General features: G+C 37.3%; 2 protein-coding genes across 2 annotated transcripts; both read right to left on the reverse strand.

Moving 5' to 3' along the window:
- Positions 1 to 693: 693 nt before the first annotated feature.
- stxbp2 (syntaxin binding protein 2) lies at positions 694 to 19,895 on the reverse strand. The gene is made up of 19 exons (XM_053492411.1): positions 19,829 to 19,895; positions 18,008 to 18,057; positions 17,837 to 17,918; positions 16,213 to 16,289; positions 16,030 to 16,105; positions 15,096 to 15,199; positions 14,632 to 14,786; positions 13,393 to 13,477; positions 11,312 to 11,442; positions 10,938 to 11,045; positions 10,764 to 10,821; positions 9,372 to 9,437; positions 9,081 to 9,161; positions 5,908 to 6,049; positions 3,216 to 3,322; positions 3,032 to 3,130; positions 2,828 to 2,913; positions 2,521 to 2,681; positions 694 to 1,494 (listed from the first exon to the last, which is right to left on the reverse strand). The coding sequence occupies exons 1-19, from the start codon at positions 19,863 to 19,865 to the stop codon at positions 1,415 to 1,417; spliced, it is 1,785 nt and encodes a 594-aa protein (XP_053348386.1). The 5' UTR covers positions 19,866 to 19,895; the 3' UTR covers positions 694 to 1,414.
- Positions 19,896 to 21,995: 2,100 nt separating this feature from the next.
- LOC128519352 (protein PET100 homolog, mitochondrial) lies at positions 21,996 to 23,424 on the reverse strand. Its single transcript, XM_053493057.1, has 4 exons — positions 23,297 to 23,424; positions 23,022 to 23,108; positions 22,904 to 22,936; positions 21,996 to 22,354 (listed from the first exon to the last, which is right to left on the reverse strand). Exons 1-4 carry the CDS (start codon positions 23,321 to 23,323, stop codon positions 22,259 to 22,261), a joined length of 243 nt encoding a protein of 80 aa, XP_053349032.1. The 5' UTR covers positions 23,324 to 23,424; the 3' UTR covers positions 21,996 to 22,258.
- Between the last annotated feature and the right edge of the window lie 553 nt (positions 23,425 to 23,977).

Genomic DNA, 23,977 nt, shown 5'->3' on the forward strand with positions numbered 1-23,977 from the left:
CCTTTAACACTCGCGAAGTAGCTTCCTACGGCAAGCCCCGAGGGAAAAAAATGCATTCACACACGCCAAGTGCGCATGCGCCTTGCCACTTCGCAAGTGTTAAGTTCAGTTTTGGTGAATGGTGGGGAATAAACAGTTAAAAAGGATTTCGTGTGCTTTTGTTTTTTATTTATTTTTTGTATTAAAGTGTTTAAGCGAACCTGGCATGAATGCTCAGTCACATTAACAAGAGTGTGGTAACGTTAATTGTAAGATGGTGGGCAAGTTATTCGCGTCGTAGAACGTGGGCGACATTAAATATGTTACGGAGTGACGTGGATCCGTAACAGAGTAAAAATAGATTTGTTTAGGCGAATGTGAGCAGACTTTTTTTTTTTAATAGACAAAAACTTTGCATTGTTAGCGTCACAGATAGTGCAGATAGTTTATATTCACATACAGCTACATGACACACTGCATGAAAGATCATATTTGAAAAAGCATAATAAGGGCTGTTTAATGCCCGGTGTCTAGCCTTTCGTATGCTTGTAAAACTGGTTTGGAGTTAGGGAGGGGCGAGGTAGGTGCTATGGGGTTTATAAGCGGGTTATAAAATCTGGATTGAAACATTACATGTTTACCCTGTTATATTCCTGTTTAAAAATCTATAAAAATATTGTTGGAAAAAAAAATATGCAAACAAACTGCACCATCCGTGATTTGAATAAAGCTGTTTATTTAGGTTTAAACATAAACACATGAGGAAAAAAACCACCCAACTAAATAACCATCATCTGATTACAACAAAGAAAGATAGAGAAAAGTGCATTGGTTTACATTCAGAAAAAAGGCTCCATTATCGTTATCAATCAATATATCATTTGAAAGAACTGAGAAGGAAAAGACAGAAATGTTAACAAGAACAGCAGAACAACATTCTGCAAGTTTTTTCCTGACCTTCAACCATCAGCTGGAAAAGCTCCAGAGATCAAAACTGCGATTTCATGAAAAAAAAGAAAAGAGGGAGAGAGCGAAAGAGAGAGTCCCTGATAAAATGTGATGCTTTATCTGGAGCATACTGTATGAATAAAATAAGAATAAAACATAAGTTATCAGCAACAGGCTATAAGCTACACATTTTTTTCTTGAGCCAAGAGTGTGTGTGTGTGTGTGTGTGTCCACACCAGTGTCCGTACCAGACTTCTCACATGGCTCGGTTTTCAATTACAGAATCTTTAATAATGTCTTATTAAATTATTTAAATATCACTTATATATATATATATGTACATTGCTTCTCACCGGAATTAGTTTTTAAAAAGAAGGAACCTTTTAAAAGGCAGTAAATTATCGGTTTACTACTTAGGATTAATTAAACATAAAACCGAACACATGTAACATTTCTGTAAAGTTTCATAAGATTCGAGGCTTGGCTGCTAAGCAGAGTTTGGCGTTGGCTGCTCCAGTGTCTTTAGATCATTCAGAAATCCGGTTGGGGTCAGGATGTGGGACGAACCTGGAGCACAGGGGAAATGCACTGTAAAAACCAGCTCATGAAGTACAAAAAAAAGTGGACTGGGCACTCCACTGTGGCGACCCCTTGGCCCCTCCCTTGGGAGCAGCCGAAAGACCCACAACATATACATATATACATTATATATTATATAATATATATTATATATATACACACACACACACACACACACACAAACCGTTCAAAAGCTTGGGGTCACTTGCAAATTTCTTTGTTTTTGTTTAGTGATTTATTTTCTACATTCTACAACAATACTGGGGATTTCAAAACTATAAAAATAACACATATGGAATTAGATAATTACAAAACAACAAGAAAAACAACAGTTAGTTGTTATTTTAAGACACAGAGGTCAGCCTTTCTGTAATAGTTCTTGCAAGAACAGTATTGGCAAGTGCATTTGCAAAATCCGTCAAGCACCATAATGAAACCGGCTCTCGTGAAGGCCATCCCAGGAGGGCGAGACCAAAACCTACCTCTGCCGCAGACGAGAAGTTTATCAGCCTGAAAAATGACCAATTAACAGCACCTCAGATCAGAGGCGTTATGAAGTCTTTACAGAGCATAAGTAGCAGAAACATCTCACCATTAACTGTTCAAAGGAGATTAATGCATTTTTTGGACACCTTCAGCATTCCTTTACAATGTAGAAAGAAATAAAAACCAGGAACTATAATGGAGTTAGAAAGTGACCCCAAACTTTTGAACGGTAGTGTATATGTATATACACATATATACACATACACACATACACACATACACACACACACACACACACACACACATACACACACACATACACACACACATACACACACACATACACACACACATACACACACACATACACACACACATACACACACACATACACACACACATACACACACACATACACACACACATACACACACACATACACACACACATACACACACACATACACACACACACACACACACACACACACACACACATATACACACACACGGTGATCGATCAACGCACCAATCAGAACCTCCCATTTGCCGTCAGTGGCGCGGGTGACCTCGTAAGCAGAGCGCATCTCTGAGTGCGCGACACCTCCAATGACGAAGACGATGAGACGAGGGCCGCTCCGGTACTCCGTTGTAGCCTTGTTCTTGTGCCAATGTCCAAACCGTGCACTGCTGAAGTTCAGAGAGACAATTTGGTTTGTACAGTAACACAGTGATGCTGAATTCTCGGCTCTTGTTGCTCAGATGTTGATACATTTTCTACTACAGCCTCTCTAACGGTGTATAAATTGTCAGTGTAATCCACACATTCTTTGTACCTCACTACAGTCGGAGTGGTGGCGGCGGGCGCAGGATCCGAGAGGAACGGCCACTGCTTCCTGTCCAGCTTGTCCTCGATGATGTTCTGACGAAACAAAAAACAAACAAACAAAGATTTAACACAGAGACACTTTAAATATGCTCTCACAATCGAACCAGACTTCAGGCATCTTCCTCTCAGCCATACAGAGCGCTGCTCATACCTCCATGACGTCTTTGAGGATGGGGGTCCAGCGTGAGAGCTGGTACGTGTCTCCGGTCCGCTCTTTCCTCTCGGGCAGAGATTTCCCAGCATTAGCACCCTGTAAAGCACGACAGTAAGTTTACATCACAACACGGCGAGTGAGGAGAGTAGACGTTGGTGTAGAGACTGCAGATGAAACTCACGCCGGCGATGATGGGGCATCCGAGGTGTTGCAGGTTGTAGATAATGTTGCTGTTCTCCTGCACGTTAGCGTGCTGAATGAGCTTTGTGAGGTTCTCTTCTGCAATGCCTGTAAAGTGTTAACAACAGCATTGGTTATTAAATAGTACACCAAAGTACTGATGAAATCTCGAGGCACTGATTAGTTTACTAGAACAGCTTCAAATCACAGGGTTACTGTATATTAACGCTCTCAGTGTAATAGGTTATTATTTCTATAGTCACAGTTAATTTACAGGGATTATGATCCACAAGAGGAATAAAACACTTCATGACCTGCTGGTGAAGAAAAAAGTAGTCAATTATTATTCACATTATTCAAGTAAAAATAACTCCTGGGACATTGTTTTTGAGTTTTTATAACTGTTCCTTACATAAAAACATTATGTTCACACTTAGTTTGCAAATATTATTAATTTATGAAACAGGTACACCACGAGTCAAAAGTTTGGACACACCTTCCAAAAATCAAAATCTTTCCAGGTTGGTATTTTTTTTTCTACAGTATAAAATTATGCTGAAGGCCTCCAAAATATGCAATAATTTTTTTAAACAATTGATTTTAAGACACGCCGCTACTTATGCTTTTAAAGGCAGTGGTCTCCAACCACCGGGGGGTGGACGCGTACCAAAAGGAATTACAAAAATATATTTTCGGTTTTATTTCCATTTATCTGAGTCTGCAAAGTGTTGTATTTTAAAAAAACGATCAGATCATCTCAGATTTTCTTACATCTGTATAGGTTTTCATGCCCGACAGGCCTGGACTGACCATAGGGCATATCGGGCAATGCCCGCCGGACCGACGCACATTTTTGGGCTGGGGCTGTCAGTCATAATTTAATATTTTTAAAAAGTTTATTAGGCCAATTTATTTATTACCGCAACGGGAGCCCTCATCTCCCCTTGACAAAATTTTCTATTTACTGTAGAGTTCGACCGGAGTTTGAGATGAGTCCGTCTATAACAATGGATAAACCAGAAAAGAGCAGAGAAGCTGCGGGAGAAAAGACGCAAAAGCATACAAGTGGAAGCAGCAAAATGTGTGAAAATCACAGAAATGTTTGCCACCACCACAAGTTCAATTGCAGCTGCTGGTGTACAGTAGGGCCATCAACATCTAGCAACAGTGCAGAGGCAGTCCAGAGTGCTCAGACTGCCGGTGCGGCACAAGGGAGTGTAGAACAGAGTAACTGCAACGTTAGTTACACCGATGAAGAAGGAGTAGCTATTAAAATTGTTTCGGAGGAGGATGAGGTGGTAAGAGACGTGACCCAGCAGGGACAGATTGAGGAAGGCTTAAGAAAAGCTACGAGTCCGGTAAAAAGCAGATGAAATGTTGGCTAAGTGAAGGGAGGGACATTTATGTAGGGAAGATAGAGGCCTTTTTTGTGGTGTGTGTGTGTGTGTCACTCATGCATTTGAGTGTTTGTCGACAACCTGCACCACTAGCCTACCTAGCTGCTACTCGCAAATGAATCGTCTGCCAATTAGGCAAGGCTACATTGCCTTTCACATCAAACTAACGAGTGGTCTTACGTCTGTCACGATTTATCGAAATTGTTGTCAATCTTCACGCAGTACAACAAATAAACCCCCAGAGTTATATAAATGACAAGGCTGACTATAGGATTTCTAGGTAGACACACGTAGGCCTACACACACGCAGAATGATAATAGCCCATGGAATTAACAATGAAAATGTTATGTGTAGCCTACATCTTCACTAAATAGTAAGCTATCTAGAGGATTTGTAGGCTAACACTGTGCAAATGCTCAAATTATTGCAGTCAGACTTAAAAACATTTAATAGTAGACTATGAGTTTTGTGCAGAACTTCATCCTTGCTAGGCTGGCGGTCACTTACGTGTGTGTGTGTGTGTGAGTGTGTTTCAGAGAGAGAATTGCTTATAAAAGACTGTATAATAACGATAATAATAATTTTACCAAGGTTATTCGCTTCCATGCAGGTTACTGTGGTTTATTGTTTGAAACAAAACAGTAAACGTATATATCCTTTGATGTGTCATATGCCTCAGCATATTGTTTAAATAGTCATGGTGAGCCGCCATGGCCAAAAATGCCAGGGACATTTTTGGTCCCAGTCTAGCCCTGATGAAATTATTTCATGCCGTGAAACTTTGTATACGTAAAACTGTGTGGGATTGAGCCAATTTTAAGGCCAGAAAAAACAAAAACAAAGGCCTGAAGTGGGGAAATAGAAAAACATTATCATCATCATTATTATTGTCTAGAACCCCTTTTACGAAATGCATACTGCATCTTTATTATAAATCGCCAAACAAATTAATACTTAATATTTATAGCAAGAACTTCCTTAATCTGTAACCTACTGATGTAATCTACACAATAATAACCTGATTCCATTCACATCATTTATTTTGATAGATTGATATTTGATTTTAATAAATAATAAGGTAAAAACAAATTCTTTTTAGTGAGCTCAAACCTTATGAGTATTAAGAGTTTGAGTCAGGGTGGCAAAACTTTTAAAACCTTTTTTTGCTCACACCCTTAGAGTAAGAGAGAGTGTGAATGAGTGAGTGAACGGGTGCGTGTGCATGTGTGCGTTTGTTTAAATAGTGCAGTGTCTTCAGCGCTTTAACACCTCGGTGAAGCCACAGGAAGCCGTACCCTTTTTCTTGTAGAAGATGTACAGCAGAATGATGCGGATTTTGTCGTAGGGCTGAATCTCCGCGTTCAGCAGGACAGGAACGATGTTCTTCATGGCGTCTTTAAGTGGCTCGCCCTCTGAGTTGGAGCCCATGGCTAGATCCTGAACAGACAAAAACACACCCACATCATGAACTGTCCGTACAGTCAGGGCCAAAAGTTTTGAGAATGACACAAATATTCGTTTTCACAAAGTTTGCTGCTAAACTGCTTTTAGATCTTTGTTTCAGTTGTTTCTGTAATGTACTAAAATATAATTACAAGCACTTCATATGTTTCAAAGGCTTTTATAGACAATTGCAAAGAGTTTATGCAAACTTTTTCAGGACCTCTGCAATTCGACTGGGCATGCTCTCAATCAACTTCTGGGCCAAATCCTGACTGATAGCAACCCATTCTTCCATAATCACTTCCTGGAGTTTGTCAGAATTAGTGGGTTTTTGTTTGTCCACCTGCCTCTTGAGGACTGACCACAAGTTCTCAACGGGATTAAGATCTGGAGAGTTTCCAGGCCAGGGACCCAAAATTTCAACGTTTTGGTCCCCGAGCCACTTAGTTATCACTTTTGCCTTATGGCACGGTGCTCCATCGTGCTGGAAAATGCATTGTTCTTTACCAAACTGTTGTTGAATTGTTGGAAGAAGTTGCTGTTGGAGGGTGTTTTGGTACCATTCTTTATTCATGGCTGTGTTTTGAGGCAAAATTGTGAGTGAGCCCACTCCCTTGGATAAGAAGCAACTCCACACATGAATGGTCTCAGGATGCTTTACTGTTGGCATGACACAGGACTGATGGCAGCGCTCACCTTTTCTTCTCCGGACAAGCCTTTTTCCAGATGCCCCAAACAATCGGAAAGAGGCTTCATCTGAGAATATGACGTTGTTCCAGTCCTCAGCAGTCCATTCACCATACTTTCTGCAGAAGATCAATCTGTCCCTGATGTTTTTTTTGGAGAGAAGTGACTTCTTTGCTGCCCTTCTTGACACCAGGCCATCTTCCAAAAGTCTTCGCCTTACTGTGCGTGCAGATGCGCTCACACCTGCCTGCTGCCGTTCCTGAACAAGCTCTGCACTGGTGGCACTCCGATCTCGCAGCTGAATCCTCTTTAGGAGACGATCCTGGCGCTTGCGGGACTTTCTTGGACGCCCTGAAGCCCTCTTAACAAGAATTTAACCTCTTTCCTTGAAGTTTTTGATGATCCTATAAATTGTTGATTTAGGTGCAATCTTAGTATCCACAATATCCTTGCCTGTGAAGCCATTTTTATGCAATGCAATGATGGCTGCACGTGTTTCTTTGCAGGTCACCATGGTTAACAATGGAAGAACAATGATTTCAAGCATCACCCTCCTTTTAACATGTCAAGTCTGCCATTCTAACCCAATCAGCCTGACATAATGATCTCCAGCCTTGTGCTCGTCAACATTCTCACCTGAGTTAACAAGACGATTACTGAAATGATCTCAGCAGGTCCTTTAATGACAGCAATAAAATGCAGTTAATTTTCATGGCGAAGAAGGACTATGCAATTTATCTGATCACTCTTCATAACATTCTGGAGTATATGCAAATTGCCATTATAAAAACTAAAACAGCAACTTTTCCAATATTTATGTAAGCCTCAAAACTTTTGGCCACGACTTTACAGTACAAATAATAGACAGACATGCTCAGTGGAGGGAAAACAAAGCGCCTTCCACACAAATTTGTCAAAACCACAGTGAGGTTTAAACAGCACTGCTAGATCCTGTTGCTAGATACACACACTGATACATAAACATTTACTTTGCTTTTGTTTTAAACACTACGCTTGTTCGGATACAAAAAAAAAAAGTTATTATACTGTATGATTCGTAGCCAGGAAGCTAGAAGGTTATCTAAGCATAAAGCTAAAATAAGCATCGAGTCATGGTTACTAGAAAGTTGTCCAATATAACACAAACTATTATTTTTTACAGTTTGCTGTAATCTCTCAATTATATTGTGGCCAAATACCTGTCACTAGTCAGTTAGCTAACATTAGGCACTGAGAAATATGGTGTGAAATTAAAACCAGCAGCCAGATCACTAACAAGAAAGCTAATTATTATATTGTGTAAACTAGGAGCCAAGTTGATAAGCTACAGTGGATAATATTAAAGTTATTATATTATATGAAGTAGCTAAGCATAAAGCTAAACACTATATGATGTTACCTATTCTATTGTGTAACTGCAATATTCAGGCCACTAGTAAGTCATAGCTAATTTATTATAGATAAATTATACTGTGTTGAAAAGACAGCCACCAATCTGGGCATCAATCTAGCTGATAAAATGCTAAATATTGCGTAAACAGTACTAGTATCCAGGTTGCTGCCAAGCTACACTTAGGCTAGTAAATTGTTTATTGTTAAAAAGTAATAGCCAGGTCACTAGCAGGTCACCTTAACATTTATCTGAGGAGTGTATTCATATATTTACAATTCACACTGTTATAAATTAAAGCAGCCACATTTTGCTATTTTATGGTGTGGTACAAACCAGTAGCCAAGCTGCTAACTAGCTAGCTAACTAAAAAAGGGGGAAAAAATTATACTGTGCAAAAATCAAGTTATCTGAAATTAACTAGACTATTTTATAACAAAGTTTAGTAGTCTGTTTGCTAGTCAGTGAAAATCAGTCTAACGTAATGTATAAACCAGAGACAGACTGTTAGCAAGTTAGCTACATAGACTAACTATTACAATGTATTATTTAAAAGCCAATTTAGATAACAAGCTAGCTAACATTATAATATCAGTGTTGTAAAGCAATATCAGATGTTGTTAGCAAGTAAGTTATTCATTAAACCAAGCATTTTATTGTGTAAAATAGTAGACAAATTTGGTAGAAAGCTTGCTGGCTAACTATTAGGCTAAATAAGCAACTAAAACAAAGGCTAACTACGTATTACATTGTGTAAACCAGTAGTCACAAAAAAGGTAGATAATCTGGACCGCTAAAAAATATTTATTGTTGTTACTGTATTAGTAGTTACCGCTAATCTTTTCCAAAAATAAGCTAATCTGGTAAAAGAATGAAGACATTTGATTTCTTCAGTTTAGGAGACAAAAAGCATTCTCAGAGTCACAGAACACAGCAACCTGGACTAACCTGCTCCACCTCACACAGTTTTTCCAGATTAGCTTTGAATTTCTTCATGCAGGCATCAGCCAGGTTCAGATGAGTGGAGTACTGCAGAAAAAAAAAAAAGAAATACACTCATTAATACACACACACACACACACACACACACACACACACACACACATTAATACACTCACTAACACACACACACACACACACACATTAATACACTCACTAACACACACACACACACACACACACACACACACACAGAGAGACACACACACATGCACAAGTACTGTGATACACAACACTGACCAGACTCAGCTCTTTCTGGTACTGCGGCATTTTCTTTAGCATCTGAGACAGATCTTTCAGATTGGCCTGAACAAAAATAAAAAAATAAAGAAATAAATAAAAAGACAAAGATGAACCATGCAGTCGACCAAGCTCTGAATCTTATGTTATGTTATATAATCACAGTGTTATACACTATGCCGAGAATCCTAAAGCTGTATAACAGGTAGATGCGTAATTCTCCAAAGCTTTCATACCATACGATAACATCTATAAATGCAACAAAACGATAGCACTGAATCTGCTAAGATATGAATCAATTCATATGTTAAATAATTTCATAATTAATGGTACCACTTTATCTGCCATGGAGCAATTCGAATCCCACACTATAATCATATTTTTGCATATAAAAACAATTGAAACATTTAGAAAAGATATGTAAATTTTGTAAAATATGAAATAGACATTAAACCACACTTAAAGTTAATTAATTAAGCTCCGCCTGCTTTTTAAGCAATGATTTTATTTCTTAATTTATTTTCCTTCTCGCTTCACTTGGCTTTCCACTAACATAAACAAGCTTTAAACAGCCACCCAACGTAGGCGCAGGTTGGCCAGCATTCGCTTCAGATTTAGTGATGCAGTCAAAATTATTTATTACTTGTTATTTGCACAAAACTCCTTTCTATCCATCTTCGCCTTTACTTTTAAGGAATGTTTACTGTTTATTGTTTCATCTTCCAGTATCTTAACTCATTACCTCATCACCACGAAGTATTGAAATGTGTCATGTTGTCACTTTGTCGCTCGTTTGCACATTTGCACGTGCACTTCACGTTGTCTCTTTTGTATAGAACGTCTGTTAATCTTTTAAACTTTAATCTGTCTTGTTTCAGCTAGTCAGCTAATTAGGTTTCTTAGTTAGCTAATTAGTTTTGGTAATTTATGTTGTTAAATTTATGTTGTATGTAGCACCATGGTCCTGGAGGACCGTTGTTTTGTTTCACTGTGTACTAAAATGTATATGGTTAAAATGACAACAAAAGCCTACATGACTTGACCGATTTGATTCATATGATGATTCAGTAAATGATAGTACCACTAAATCTGCTATGAAACAATTCAGTTCTAAGAGAACTGACTCAATACTTAAAGCACTGAATCTACTACAATATGATTCAAAACACATAATTCAGTATTTAACAATATCATCGGATTTGCTATGAAAAAATCTAATTTGATATTCAACAATTCCCCTAAATCTGCTATGAAATGATAAGGTTAATAAAACGATCGATCTGTGATTCTCAAACATGATCCATATAAAACATGTTTAAAGGGATGCAATGTGGTTTTATTCCCTTCCATGCAACCTGGAGGGGGAAAAAGGAAAACGAACACACTCTGTACCTTGTCTGTGTTCATCCTCTTACTTTCACAAAAGGTACGCAGGAGCTCGGTCACTTTCCTGAAAACAGACGAGGGTTTTATTTTAGCACAGAAACTAAATAATCAGTGGTTACAGCAGTGTGAACTCTGGTGAAGAAGTGTGTATAAGAGAATGTGAGAGAAAGACGTTCTTACTTGGTGACATCAGCGATATGCATGTGTCTGAGCTGCACCCAGAGCTCATCATCCTCATCTAGCAGAACCTCCTTGGTCTTGTTTTCCCCGAGCCCTGTTGTTTCGTACCTGCAGCCAACCAGAGAAAGAGGACATAAATGTTATAGATGATGTTCACCTGTTCATGATTATTATTATTATATGATCTTCAAAGGAATGTTGGTAAACTTCGACACGGTTAAGTGCTGTAGTATTTACTCTTTTATGCATGAAGCTCCTTTTAGCTCCACACTGTTACTCTATTTTAGATTCTAATTTTAGTTGCCCCCATTATTTCAGTAGGCGTTATAACATCCTGGGTTGTAATTTTTTTTTCAGAACCCATCATCACTTACTTGTAGATGTCCTGCTCAACGTTCAGCATGTCGTAGACCATAGCCTGAAAGGTGAGCTCATGTAGGATGGGAGAGATGGGGTCATAGCCACGATCCACGATCAGCAGCTGGGAGCGCGCTTTATCCGTGCCCTGCCATCAAACACATGGTAAAACCAACACGCCAAACGTCATCTACATTATCAGCAAGACATATGCTGGTCCGGAGATTCATCTGCATTTATATCCCAGTGGCATCAAATAACTGACTCTGATTGGTCATGGAGCAGGAGCAGCTCTGGATGATGTAATGCTAATCACGGGATTATTGTCCTGTCCCGTTCTCTTTCTAACGTTACATCCAAGCAAACAATATACTGATATATTAAAATGTATAACAGGTGGAAAAGATGTATTCAGTGATGAATTATGTGATACTTTTGTGTGCTGATTCATACATCACCACACTGACTCCAAAATAAACTTTTTTAGGTTTTTACATTTACACTGGTACCTAGGTATTGTGATAATATATCAGGTAGTGATTGGTGATTCCCATCCCTACTGAAATGTGTTATTATTTCACAACACACAATGTATAATAGTTCATTTGGTAAAGATTTTGGTAGTGAGAATTTACAAAAGTCTTCAGTGATGGCTTTTATTACAGTTACAAGCACAGAAAACTTTTTAAGTCAGATGTTTATTATTATTATATAGCTATGTTTATTATTATTATTATTATTATTATTATTATTATTTTTTTGTCTAAAAAAATCTAAATAGAGAAGAAAAAGAAAAGAAAAGCAACTAAGTGAAGTACTGTTCATGGCTGCTTTTATGTTATAAATAACAGGAACTCACTGGATATTCCGCGACAAAAAAGGAAACAATTGGCAAACTGCTGTGGTGTAAAAGGAAAAAAACATTAGAAGATGTGCTGTTTGTAAAACATAATCAACTTGCTAGTGGTCACATTAACTCATCACATCGTCCCGGTGTTGATTGTTTTCCTACATAACAGCACAACCTCAAGTGATTTAATCCTTATAACAAACACCACCATACACTAATAACACAATGAAAATAATGTTAAATCATGTGATGCATGCATCTAATAAAAGGTTTTTGAATGTTTTTTTAGCAAACATTTAAGAAGATGAAATGCACACTGGGAAAGGCAAGCAAGAGAATTAGGCAGCAAAAGCAAGCGCCACGCGTTCAGATACGCACCTTTAGCTCAGGAAAATATCAGCTGAGAAGAAGAAGGAAAATAGAAATGAAAAGAAGAAAGAACACTATTAAAGAGCATAAGAAGATCAGAAGAAAATAAAGGCAAAGTGACTGCGTAGACTACACAGTGATTCACACGAAAAAGGCCCTGTATATTCTGTAATAACTCTTGCTCTTGATGGAGCAATCGGAATAAATTTTTCAAAAAAAAAAAAAAAAAAAAAAGCTATGTACCTTGACGCATGTGTAATCAAATGTATTACATCCGATGCTGGAAGTAATCTTCGTTTTCAGTCAGACACATTTTAATGTGGCGCTCCATCTTCCTGAACATATCGGCAAGGATATCAGGGGGAATAGCAGCAATTTCAGATGATGAAATATGGTGTCAGAAACATAATATTACTTCCTTCACACTGACGTCGCTTAAACAAATTGGTGACTGAACAGGTTCGCACTATGAAGATGTGCTGCTCAAAACTGTACACCACTATCCTGATGAGAAGTCGAGGGACTGAGTGAATGAGTATGGCTTTATGTTATGGCTTTAATGTCTGGCGCCTACCATATCGATTCGCCTTAGGGGCATCATGGAGTGTTTGAAGCTCCATATACCGTGGAGCACATTGTATGTTGTTTAGTTCATATTGTTTTTTCCTGGAGAGAGTTATTACAGAATATTCAGAACCTCTTTCAAGTGAATCGCCCTGTAAATTTAATAAGACACAGAAGATGCATTTAGAAAATAAAAGCTTAATTTCACAATTTACATGGATTCAAATTATGTCACTGGAGACCATATAGTATCAGATGCTGATGCAGACAGTGTCTGATCAGTTTGACCTGATACAGGAAGTCTTGACGTCTCACCTCGCCCATGCTTGGGTTGTCTGCTTTATGTGCGTTCAAGCGATCCAGCACCATCTCAGCCAGCGCAAAAGTCTCCTTCGGACCCCTGAGGAGAGATGAGACATTGAGTCTGGCAGAACAACTTTTATGAGGTGCGTTTACATGAACTCTAATATTCCACTAATTTAAGGAATAACAGCTCAATTTGAATTAAAAGCATTAGAATGGTCTCACCCTATTCAGCCTGATTGGAACGAAAGGTGGAAAGATAATCCATTTAATTTATAAATATTATCCATGTAAAACACTGATTGTTCAGTAAACAACATGAGAGCAACTGCTCTCTGTCCCACCTGTCTTTACTTTTATGTCTCTGGCTGAAGGAGCTCCGATTTCATACACAGTAAAGCATTTAACCAATCAGAGATGAGACCGATTTTTTGTGACCAATCATAAATGTAGAAGGCGGGATTTATCGGAAAAGATGGGAATCCTAACCCAACCTCAACATGTGGATAGGGAAAAAAAACTACTTCTGTTATTTCTTTAGCAGATTAAAACTTTACAGCGGGCAGAACCACTTTTTGCAAGTTATGATTAAATGCTCTGAGCACGAAACAAATTTTTCCAGATGATAAAGCAGTACATGTACACAATGTCCATGGAAAACAGCTACTGAGGAATAGATGAGATTTTAAATGACAAAAATCTTTGTCTATAAATGTTAGAAGATGATTTTAAAGGGTTTTAATGCATGACTTCATTTTGCCCCACATAAAAATCTCTATTTAGTTTCAGTACCGTGTAGGATGACTTACGCGCACACTGCCAAAAACACTGCTCTGTCTTTCACAAGGAACTTCTCTAATTGCACTAGCTTTTGCTTTACGCCAGCTCACACACACGTGGTCACAATGTTATAGTTAGCTGTGCACACATGCATGAATGTTGACTATACAAGTGACGCACGCACTCTGAGACTAAGCATGAGAGACGATTACCAACAATCCCACAGCACGAGGGAGAGAAGAACCATTGGCTCAGGTGTAATCACAATCCAAGGTTCCACTGTACCAATATATTATAAACATCAGAAAATATTAAGATCTCGTTTGTTCTTTCGTCAATTTATGCAGGAAAATGGTTCAAAAAAATGATCTGTGTCTTATTTTATTTTGTAATAATTCAAAAAGATACTTCAACATCTGAATTAATTAGGATGAAAAGATGCAGCGATGTAGGAACAGAGCAGGTACGTACTGGCGGTAACGGATTGCCGGATATTCCTTCAGCGTGTCACACAGCGTTGCGATCTGTTCTGCAATACACTCCATCATTTTGGTCTGCTCGTCCATGTTCTTCCGAGTGGGGCTGTAGAACGAGTGCAGTGAACTGGGATCATCCAAGGAAAACACCTACAAGCAAACAATCACACACACAGACAGCACAAAAATATCTATTACAGCCGAAAAAACGAAAAGACTGACATAACTAGACTTGTCTAAAACACAGTATGTGGGCGGGACCTACAGTTTAAAGATAAGACTGTAGAATGAATAGAGCCAAATTATATATTTTTTTTGTACAAATTGTGTTTAAGAGATACGTGAGGATTTTGCATTACATTAAAGGTGAAATCTAGAACATTTACTTATTTGGAAAAATTTGGATGCTGCAGAACAGCGAACGTATGTCTGTAAAGTGAGAAGAAAGGGAAATCACACCTGGGCTTCGTACGGTAAGAACGCTACGTTAATTTCCTTCAGCGTCTTGATGACTTTTGAGACTCTTGACCTCCCGATTTCGGCAAAGAGGCCGTCTGGACATGCTAAAGATCAGGATAGGAAACAGATCTGTGAGACTGAAAATCACTAACAATCTGATGATTATGTAAGAAGTAATACATGACAGGGTGTGGCATTATATAAGAAAATAAGAAAATTGCAGCGTGAAGTGTGACTAGTATGCATTGAAATTCTGTGTAACTAGTGTTGCTGTCTATTGTGCCACACTCCAGTCCAGTAGGGAGCAGTATCGCACCAACCAAACATAAACTTAAAAGATGAAGCGATAGTCTCAAAAAATTCCGAAGATGGAAGTGGTTTGATTTTCTGCAAAAACCAAGGTACAATTCTTAAGGAATTCGTCAATTTTAGAGAAATTAATCTATAAAAACTAACTTAAATAGTTTAAAAGGTGTGAATTGAATTTGAATTGAAAACTGATCCATCTAGACAACTAATTAAATAAATCGATAAAAGATCAATTTAATTCCATAGCTCTCGAGTTCTCTTACACCACAGCAGCACTTACAATTATAAATTAAAGTTCGATATGATCTATTTTTACAGATTTCCAGTAAAATGTTGTTGAATTTCCACTAAGCTCTAAAGGAAAAACTTTAAAGCAGAACAAGCCTGACACTGGAGACTCCATCCACATCCTCTCCTTGTTATTAAAAGTCAGGTTATGTGGCCATTCGGGTCCCTGTGAATGGACCATTATTATAGAATTGATAATGTTACGCGATAAACACAGGATTTAAACTGCGGGAGGAAATATCATCAAATCGATCAACACCTTCTGACTAATCAGGACCGAGAATTCAGGAACACTGCGGCAAAAGAAATTTAAAAATGCAGACTTTTGTGGTCTTACTGTCTGTGAAGAAGATGTGTGCAGCCTTGTAGGTGAAAGCCGTATCCTTAAAGTCGTTGATCAGAGCGTGAACAGACTGCAGGGAGATAAAAAACAGTGAGAGAATGATGATAAAGAGGACATGAATAGTTTCTGTATTACACAATTATTCTGCACTGTGAATGGAGAATGAAGAGCACATGCCTTTGGCACAGGAGAGATGAGGTAGATGGCCTCCAGACTAGAGATCGGCTCGCGCCGCTTGTTAATGTCCTCCACGACTGAGAGAAACAGAAACCAGACGGTATTGTGCAAACAGTGTTGATACAAGACGACAAAGTGCAGGAAAGAAAAGACAGAACAGGAAGCATGAAGGGAACGACAGAGAAAGAACAATGAAATAAAGACTTGAATCGCCTTTAAATCTTATTTGATTTACTACTCCAATTAAATGAATTTATTATAGATGATAAAACGTAATAAGAATAATTAATATAACCAGTTTCTACATACAGTAGTTTAAGTCAATTATTTTAACACATACAATTTTAGTGCTCGATTATTAGTGCTATTATACTATAACCAATCATTTATTCATTTAATTTCATTTATTTAAATTCTTTTATATATTTATTTACTTATTTGTTTAAAAAACATTGGATATATGCGTACACGGCATATTCAAGAGAAAGAAGAAAAAAAACATTCACATTGATTTCCAGACTTTTTCCATAATTTCAAACATTTATCTATATATTAACTCTTTTTAAATAAATTAAAAAAAGACTAATTTAAAATGCGTGCGTGTGTGTGTTTGTGTATATAGTATAGTATAAGTCAGTATAAGATGATTGCACTATTACTCCTTTTGCTCATTTTAAGTTTGTCCTGTTTTTTTACACGTACACACACACACACACACACACACAGTACACACACCAAAAGTTTGGATACACCTTCTCCTTCAGTGTTGTTTTTTTTTTTTTTTACTTTATACATTAATACTAAGGGCATCCAAACTATGTATGGAATTATGTATTAAACAAAAAATATGTTGAACAACCAGGAAGAGGTTTTAAATTTAACACCTGTGTTGTTGGAAAACTATTCCAGGTGACGACCTCATGAGGCTGACTAGAGTGTACAAAGCTCTCGTCAAAGACTTTGCAAAAACTTTAAGAATCAAAAATCTTAACATATTCTGGGTTACTTAACACATTTTTGTTGAGTGCATAATTCCATACTTGTTCTTTAAAAAGTTCAGTGTCTTCATTATTATTATACATAATAATATTGTACATAACATCACAATATTATTATACATGTCAAAAACTAAAAAAATTAAGAAAAACACATTAAATCAGAAGGTGTGTCCAAACTGGTACTGCATATAGACATATAGACAGATACACACGTACAACTGTGCAAAACTCTTGAGCAAATGTTGCTTCATATTTTCCTTTTAAAGAGTAAAAAAAAAAAAAAAAAAAAGTCACAGTGCAATAATTCTAAAATGAGGCTGTATATATATTAAAGTGAATTAATATTAGGCCTGTCGATTATATATATACTGTATATATAGGATATAATATTGTCAATAAGAAAAGAAATGCCTAGTTACTATGTTACATGTTAAACATCCTGACTCAAGACAAAATATATCAGAAGCTGCCTTTAAAATAAAACTGAACATAGAAAGAAAAAGAAGGAAAGGTGTGATAGAGAACTGGAGAGGTAGCTGTGAAGATAATGTCTGAGACTTAGAGCAGAGTTTCAGAGAAACCAGCAAGATGAAGGAGTAAAAGATCATCAGGAGAACTTTACTCACTGGTAACACCTTCGGCCATGATGTCGGACATCTTGCAGCAGGAGGAAAGAATCCGCATGCTCATGTGATCAACAATAAGCACCTGAGAATGAGAAAAACACGATTTAGACTGCAAGTGACTGATGAACATGACTAATACTAGGTTTAATATCTGTCTGTCAGCACTGTTACCTTCCACTCTCCATCTTTCCTCACAGTCTTCAGGACTCCGTTGATGATTTCTTTAAAAAAATGTAATAAATCGGAAAAAATAGGGAAAGCATTAATGCAGATTCATTTCCTGTTACTTACTGCAACATTTATAACAACAAGGAGAGCAAAGCATGTAAGGAAGTGTTGCAGAGATGATCTACAAGAAGTGGAAGTCACGATGTCACAAGGAACACTATCTGGTAAAGAAAGAATGGGTCATGATGATATTCAGTTTTTACACAGATGTGGAACAACTATAATCCGATTACTTTTACTCGACATACGCGTATAACAGAATGAGCAAAATCATGAGGAGCAAAAAAAATGTCTTAATGTGTGTTCAATTTTTTTGCACGTGTGACTTTTCCTCATGTATAATGTAATGTATTCAAGTGTACATATGTACAACTGCAGTGATCAATCACTTAAAGCCGAAGTACTGTATGAAGTGATGTGCGTATCAGCTCAGTTAAGGAGCATGTATGGGTGCATCAGAAAGAGAGAGAGAGAGAGAGAGAGAGAGCTCGGTGGAGGATCTGGTAAGTTTAGGATCCATCAGTCAGAGTAAAGGTTTTTTCTGCCTCCTAATGCTGATAATCTGTCCTGACTCCTGATTTGAAGTGCTCATTATTAGGCTGGTTTAGATTTATTAGGACATTTATTTCCTTAATGTTGGCAAATTGTTATTTGGTTGTTATTTATTTATTTCTCTCTCTCTCTCTCTCTCTATATATATATATATATATATATATATATATATATATATATATATATATATACACACACATACATACACACACACAGTATATAGTAACATCATTTACATGAAATCATGTATAGAAAATCATTATATAATGATTTGCTATATATGACTTGATATTTTGCTTTGTATTTGTTTTGCTTTGTATTTAAAAAATAAGAATAATTACATATAACATGTTATAGATTAATTTAAAAAAGGCATTCAAAAATAAAACATGACATAATATTATTCATTTCTAATTATATAATTATTATTATTAATACCATAAAATACAAACATACATACATAAATACACTGTGTTTAAAATGAAAATATTTAATGTCTTTTTTAATATTACTTATTTATTTATATTCTTATTTTCAATCATAAATTAACTGAATCTTATGTTTTAATCTAAGCAATATTTTAATACTTATTTCTTAGTATTATTGTTGATCTTCCTTAATTGATTTATTTTTTAATAAGACTTTAATCAGACTAAAAACATTGTAGTGTGTTTCAGATTCAGACTATAAAGCCTGGGTGTGAAAGCTGTGGGTGTTAATATTTTGTATGCAGTAAGAGCGTAGGTGGGGTTCCTGAGTTAGAAGCTCTCTCTCTCTCTCTCTCTCACTCACACACACACACACACACACAGGACTCAGGTCACCTGTAATGTGGCGCCTCATCACCTGACCTCACCTGACAGCAAATAAACCACTCCATATCCCTAAACATCATAACTCTAAACACAATCACACGCCGAAATATAAAGCGGTTACACACAAAATAAAGGTTATAAATCATATCAAATCAGTCTATTTTAATATTCATTAAAAAGAAGCAGAAGCACTGAGTCACGGCTTCCTAAAGCCCTGATGCGGAAGTTCTTCCCCTCCTGCGCTGCGCTGCTCCGCTCGGGAGGTTTTCAAATGACACAAACTCTCGTCATCTCTTCAATATCATGTTCGCTTTAAACAAACTAACAGACTGTCGAAAGTCTTCACTTAACTCCTCAAAACTCAACTGTGATTGATTCGAAGTATAAATGCACTTACTCTCCCCCACCACAGATTTTAGTCCACTCGGAGCCATCTTCACACTTCCGTGTTGACAAACTTCCACCTCGGTCTGGAGGAAGCGACTTAAAGTGTTTCGTACCTTCCGGTTGTTTGTGTTACAAAATAAAAGTCTCTGTATTCGGTTTAGAGGGGTTTGTTACGTTAAAGAGTTCTTCTGGTAAACAGTAATAATCTGGAAATGTGAACAGATTGTGGTGTCGCCAACTCCCCCAGACCAGTGTTTCCCAACACTACTGGATGTTTGGATTTTTCCTTCAGAATCCATAAAGCATCTCTCTCTCTCTCTCTCTCTCTCTCTATCTCTACATTTACAGTATTTGTCAGACGCCCTTATTCTGAGTAACTTGCCTTTATCTCATCCAGTGGTCTGTAATGTTACTGCATGTGAGCAGATTAGATTTAACATTCCCATAAAATATTTCTGATTTGGTATTAATTGATTATTAAATACAAAATTAGAGGATTTAAACAACATGATATTCTTTGTGTCTTTTACAAGACGACAAATGGCATTAAGATGTGATGAAATGTTTTTTTGGACCAGATCAATTATTCACATTTACAATTTTTCCACCGAAACAGCACTAATCACCAGGTTCTGTTTAATAACTTTGACTGTAACTTTAAATCAGATATTTAAGCATTGCCTGGACACGGTGTTCGAGCTGGGTTCATTGTGCAGTCACAAACAAACCTGAGGAAATAGAAACACAGCTCAGATAGAATAGAAATTCACACAAACTATTCACATAGACTTTAGAATTATTGTTGTTTTTTCACTTCTACCCAACACAGAAATGGTCTCGGGATCCTTTACTGTTGGCATGACACAGGACTGATCGTAGTGCTTATGAATCGCCCGTAAGTATACTTCAGATTACCAGAGTAACATTTGACAAAAAGATCCAAAAACCCTAACGCAGTAGACTTTGTGAAAATTACTATTTGTGTCATTCTCAAAACTTTTGACCACTGACTGATGAGCAAGTGAAGGACGTGTCGGCAAGGAAAACTCCCTGGAACGACGGGAGGAACCAGACTCAACAGGGAACCCATTCTCATTTGGGTGATAATAGATAGCAGGGATTGATCTGCAGTCATCTTATGTGTTAGGAGGCTGGAAGTTCAGAAGGTGTGTTAGTATATGCAATTACAGGAGATTTGTTTAAGTTGATCTGAAGTCCAGTTTCATTATTGGAGTCTCAGGTACAAAACTGTAGGAATTTCAGTGTTGAAATTTTGAGAGGTATTAATAGAGAACAGCTGCATCAGCCAAGTCCATATTATATTAACCATTTATTTCTTTTATTTTTTATATTGGTGAGTTTAAATGCTTACATTATGCAGACACACATGTATGCCTTTCTCTCACTCACTTTATGTTACTCCTGTAATTTAGCGTTGCACTACCATTAGTCATCTCCCACATGAACGACACGTCTCCTGACTTTTTGCCCTATATTGCACAATCAACAAACTACAAACCTGTTCTGCTTCTTTTTTTCTCTGAGCTACTGGATGTTTGGACTTTTCTTTAGGATAAATAAAGCATCGCGCTCTCTCTCTCTGTCCACATTTACAGCATTTAGCGGACACCCTTATCCAAAGTAACTTGCGTTTATCTTATACACATATTACCTTCTTGCCTACTTTTTTTCTGTGATTTGCCAGTAAGTCCAGTCCTGAAACACACACTCAGTACCCTCTGATGAGCTCCCAGATTGACAACCATACAGACAGGCCAGTGAAGACACAGAGTGGGTGAATACATTATGAACTGTTTCATTCGTTCAGCCGTAATTTCTTTATTTTTTTTCCTCTTTTGATGCCAACAGGCTTAGTGATGCATCAGCACTCCAGGGGTTGTTCTGGTTTGCCAGATGGCCAGAACTGGACTTTCTACCTTAACCACTTTTATCTTCACAGAAAACAATGTCAATGAAGAAAACACAAGGAAACCTTAAGAGAAACCACTCTAAGGGACACATCCTCTTGTGACAAACAGCACACAGTAGGATTATAAATCACCAAAGTGTACAGGTGCAAAAAGAGTAAAAACAGACAATGCTGCATGTTTTAAAAGGATGAGAAGTGAGTGAACCCAGTAATCAGCTCTGCACGACACTCTAAATGAGTCAAGAAATTAAAAAAAAGTATTTTTAATAAATAGATAAAAAAAATTTATCCATGAATAAGACACAGAACTACATGCATTCAGAATGTTCTGATTTACATATGTAAAGTTTGCACTGATTCAGTATGTGTACACTTATATTTACAAAACTGCACATTTTCTCTGTCTCTTTAAAAATATCCACTCAGACCACTACAGACCACTCAGTGTGATTAACCCTCGATTCGACAGTCTCTCTCTCATTAGAGAAAATGAGGTGTTTTGTCTTCCTCTCATGATCGGTCTTCTGTCTCCACAGCAAGCTGTTTCAGCAGCTTCTGCTCCCTCCGCAGTCTCATGCGCTCCTTAAACTCCTCCAACTCTTTCCTCTAATATAGAAAACAAGGAAGGAATAAATTTGTCATTAGCTTAAAGTTTAAGAGTACAGATTTTAGGTTACCTGTGAAGAGAAAAAGAGAGAGAGTGAGAGAGAGAGACATGCGGGCAGACAGAGCGAAAGAGAGAAACAAAGACAAAAAGACAGCGAAACAGACATGGATAAAGACAGAGAATGAGACAGGCAGGCAGACAGAGAAAAAGAGAGACTGGCATGCACAGTAAGGGAACAGACAGAGAGAAATACAGAGAGAAAGAGACAAAAGGAAGACAAAGATGGGAACAAGACAAGCAGGTAGAGAGAAAAGGAGAGACACACAGATAAAGAAAGATGACAGGCGCACGCGCGCACAGACAACACACAGCTAAGCCCTGCCTCTAAATAAGATAATTTTGTAATGAAAACTGAATACATCCTAAACTCTTGTTATTACAGAATATTACACTCAGTAATATTACACTCTATTAGGTACATGATCAACGCTTTTATTTTTCTCCTCTCTAACTAAAAACCTGTGTTAAAAAGAGACTGAAACACTCACCTGCATTTTCTCATCTGGCGGAAAAATCTCTCTCTATAGAAAAGAAATCAATGATGTGAATCCAGTTACAGCAGGAAACCTCTGACTGTTTACTCGCTTTAATCAATTTAATCCTCACCTTTCTTTTCACAACGTACTCCTCAAAGTATTCCGCTTGGTTAGAAATCCAGAACATCGCCACCGGAAACGACAGATACACCATCATCTGTGTGGATCAGAAGCGAGTCAACGCACAAATCAGTGTGGATTGAAACACAGCCAATTAACGTTGCAAAGTAACACCGTCTCGTGCCACACTTTAAATAACGTACACGCGGCGATGTTTGCTAATTTAGACGACTATCTTTATTCTTCAAAAGATAAAAATATTTATATATCATATAAAATCCTCACCCGAAATATTTCTATTTTCACTCCCATGTTTTCTCACCGCTGTCCAACCTGAGGGTCACCGACGCACTCTCAACATTAACAACTTCCGAGTTTCCTCTTCTTCTTTTAGTGTTTTATGACGGTTGGCAAAAAAAATAACCCGTAAAAGTGCATTACCGCCACCTACCTGAATGGAGTGTCGATCAGGATTCTAACTGATCTAATTGCAGAGAAAATAATAATTTTAAAAAAGCACGAGTATTCAGATGGTAAACTATTTTAAAACAAATAAACATGATAAGAACTACCACATTCTACTTTATTACACATATTGGCGTTTTCCCTGAAGGAAAATTCGAGAACAGAGAACGTCTCTGATTGGCTAATATTTAGTCTGTACGCAAATCTCTCCAATCGAAAGACTGTTTCTGAGTGAAGTATTGACCAATAGAACATGGATCTGTCTGAAATCGATTGGGGGAAAAAAAAAAAATATATATATATATAGGTGGAAATAGTTCAGAACATTGTTAATATTTTGCAGAATAAATCTAAAATCTTCCAGGACTCTAAAAAATGTTAATAAAAATGTAACATTTTTTTTTATTCTACAAAATCTTTCATTCAGGAAACTGGACTGGAATTAGGATAACAATTCAAATAACTGTGTTGACAGTATTTGTAATCAGATCATCCTGAAAA

The sequence above is a fragment of the Clarias gariepinus genome, chromosome 3 (genome assembly GCF_024256425.1).
Source record: "Clarias gariepinus isolate MV-2021 ecotype Netherlands chromosome 3, CGAR_prim_01v2, whole genome shotgun sequence".
Classification (NCBI taxonomy): domain Eukaryota; kingdom Metazoa; phylum Chordata; class Actinopteri; order Siluriformes; family Clariidae; genus Clarias; species Clarias gariepinus.

Coding starts and splice junctions, on each gene's coding strand:
- stxbp2 (XM_053492411.1), bottom strand. CDS start 19,865: ATGGCTCCGAGTGGACTAAAATCTGTGGTGGGGGAGA. Junction 17,919..18,007: donor GGAAAGATGGAGAGTGGAAG/GTAACAGTGCTG, acceptor TCTCATTCTCAG/GTGCTTATTGTTGATCACAT. Junction 3,323..5,907: donor CATCTTCTACAAGAAAAAGG/GTACGGCTTCCT, acceptor AACACTTTACAG/GCATTGCAGAAGAGAACCTC.
- LOC128519352 (XM_053493057.1), bottom strand. CDS start 23,323: ATGGGAGTGAAAATAGAAATATTTCGG. Junction 22,937..23,021: donor AGTACGTTGTGAAAAGAAAG/GTGAGGATTAAA, acceptor TCTTTTCTATAG/AGAGAGATTTTTCCGCCAGA. Junction 22,355..22,903: donor CGCCAGATGAGAAAATGCAG/GTGAGTGTTTCA, acceptor TTTCTATATTAG/AGGAAAGAGTTGGAGGAGTT.